This window comes from Blastocystis sp. subtype 4, assembly GCF_000743755.1.
Source record: "Blastocystis sp. subtype 4 strain WR1 chromosome Unknown seqid_0520, whole genome shotgun sequence".
Taxonomy (NCBI): domain Eukaryota; class Bigyra; order Opalinata; family Blastocystidae; genus Blastocystis; species Blastocystis sp. subtype 4.
The window spans coordinates 2,714-4,386 of NW_014569027.1; the positions used below are offsets into that span (position 1 = coordinate 2,714).

The 1,673-nt window shown below is 35.2% G+C and overlaps 1 protein-coding gene across 1 annotated transcript in view; it reads left to right on the forward strand.

The window, feature by feature from the left end:
- Positions 1–37, forward strand: part of JH06_5649 (hypothetical protein) — a gene marked incomplete at both ends in the record, with an annotated part of 1,146 nt that extends 1,109 nt beyond the window's left edge. Inside the window, one exon of the mRNA XM_014669509.1 lies at positions 1–37. This exon is cut by the window's left edge and continues 1,109 nt beyond it. Coding sequence (XP_014524995.1) covers positions 1–37 — 37 coding nt within the window.
- Positions 38–1,673: the final 1,636 nt, after the last annotated feature.

Sequence of the window (1,673 nt, forward strand, 5' to 3'; positions counted from 1 at the left end):
TTCTCATTTCTATCTTTCTTCTTGTTTCAACTGTTGAGAATCATGAAAACTGGATCAATGTATCACGAATGGGAATGAAAGAACATATCGCTTTTCCTGTTGAAGTGAAGCGAGGTCTTCGATTGAGAAGTGGAAAGAAATACCTTATAACAGTAGCGATTACTGATGATTCTCCTCATCTGAGAGAGAAGGTGAAGACAACAATTGATATGCTTTCACTTTATCAGAAGTACTATCGAATCAAACCTGTCATCTTTTCACAAAGTGATGCTGTTTTGGATTATGCTACTCACAAGAAAGTGACTGTGATTTCNGAAACGATATCGATCTCTTCTCTATGGATATATGAACAGTGATATTCTGATGGATCCTTTGATCTTCTCTGCTATTGATCAAATGGATATGCTTCACAAGAAAACGAACATTCCAGTATTCTAATGAGGATGATTTGTGAATAGATTCTATTTGCTTCCAGAGTCTATGAAGTGCCTCTTCAGAACATTTCTCTCTCCTTTACAAATATCAAATCTTTTCAGAAATCCTATCATCGAATTCCTGTCACAATTCCTCGTATCGTAGGAAGTGCTGTTTGGAATGAATTGTGGAATCAAGAATAGGATATNTTCCTCTATACAAGTGATGCTAAGTTCAATACAATTCCTGAAGCAGTGATAGGAAGGATGGCTATTGATAACATCGCTATTGCTCATGCAAAGAACAATCGAATGATTGTTGTAGATATCACAAATACAGGGAAACATATTCATCAAGGAGTGGATCGATTCTCACGATTCAAACGAGAAGAGAAGGATATGAAATACAACATTCAGTTCTATAAGCGATACAAGTATTACACTAGTGTCATGAGTAATGCTGACTTCATCTTCAACAACAAGACTGGTTTGATTGAACTCAAATGATATCTGTAACAAAACAACATGTATAGTGAATGAATCCTTGTTGTATCAAACAATGATTATCCATTGATCACATCATCGAATGTTTTCACAGATTGACGGAATTGACGATAAGGAGGTTTCTTGGAAGATAATCGAGTTGCAGAATGAGGAGGATTCATCTCTTTGATTAGAATGGATAGAATGGATTGTTCATATCGATGATTGAATCGATTCACTCCTTCAGGTCGAATACATTTCTTTGTGAAAGCACATTGATAGTATTTCATCAACACTTCATTCACAATTGTTTCATTCTTCATATTCACAATCACATAGGCTGATAGACAATTCGTTTCATTCACTTTCACTCTCTTCACAATCTCATTCTCTTCCAAGAATTCAATTGTTGTTGGATGAACCCATCGACCAATAGAATCAAGAGAAAGGAGAATAGATTCCTTCATTCATTCCATATTCTCGATCCTTACTGAAAGATGGAGGTAATACAACACCAGTATCCAACCATACAACCATTCCATTCCATTCAAATGAAGCATCTACATATCCAATAACTTTCCAACTGTATCCTCCTTTTGTTGCACATTCTGATAATGAGATCCATGTTGGAGCATTCTGAAATGAGAATCTTCTATAGTACACTATTATGTTGGAATAATTCTTGTGAATCTGAGAAATGAATTGTGAGAAATCAATCAGATTGGTTTCAGAGAATCCATAATCGATGATTGTGATAGCATCAAATGAAACACTATT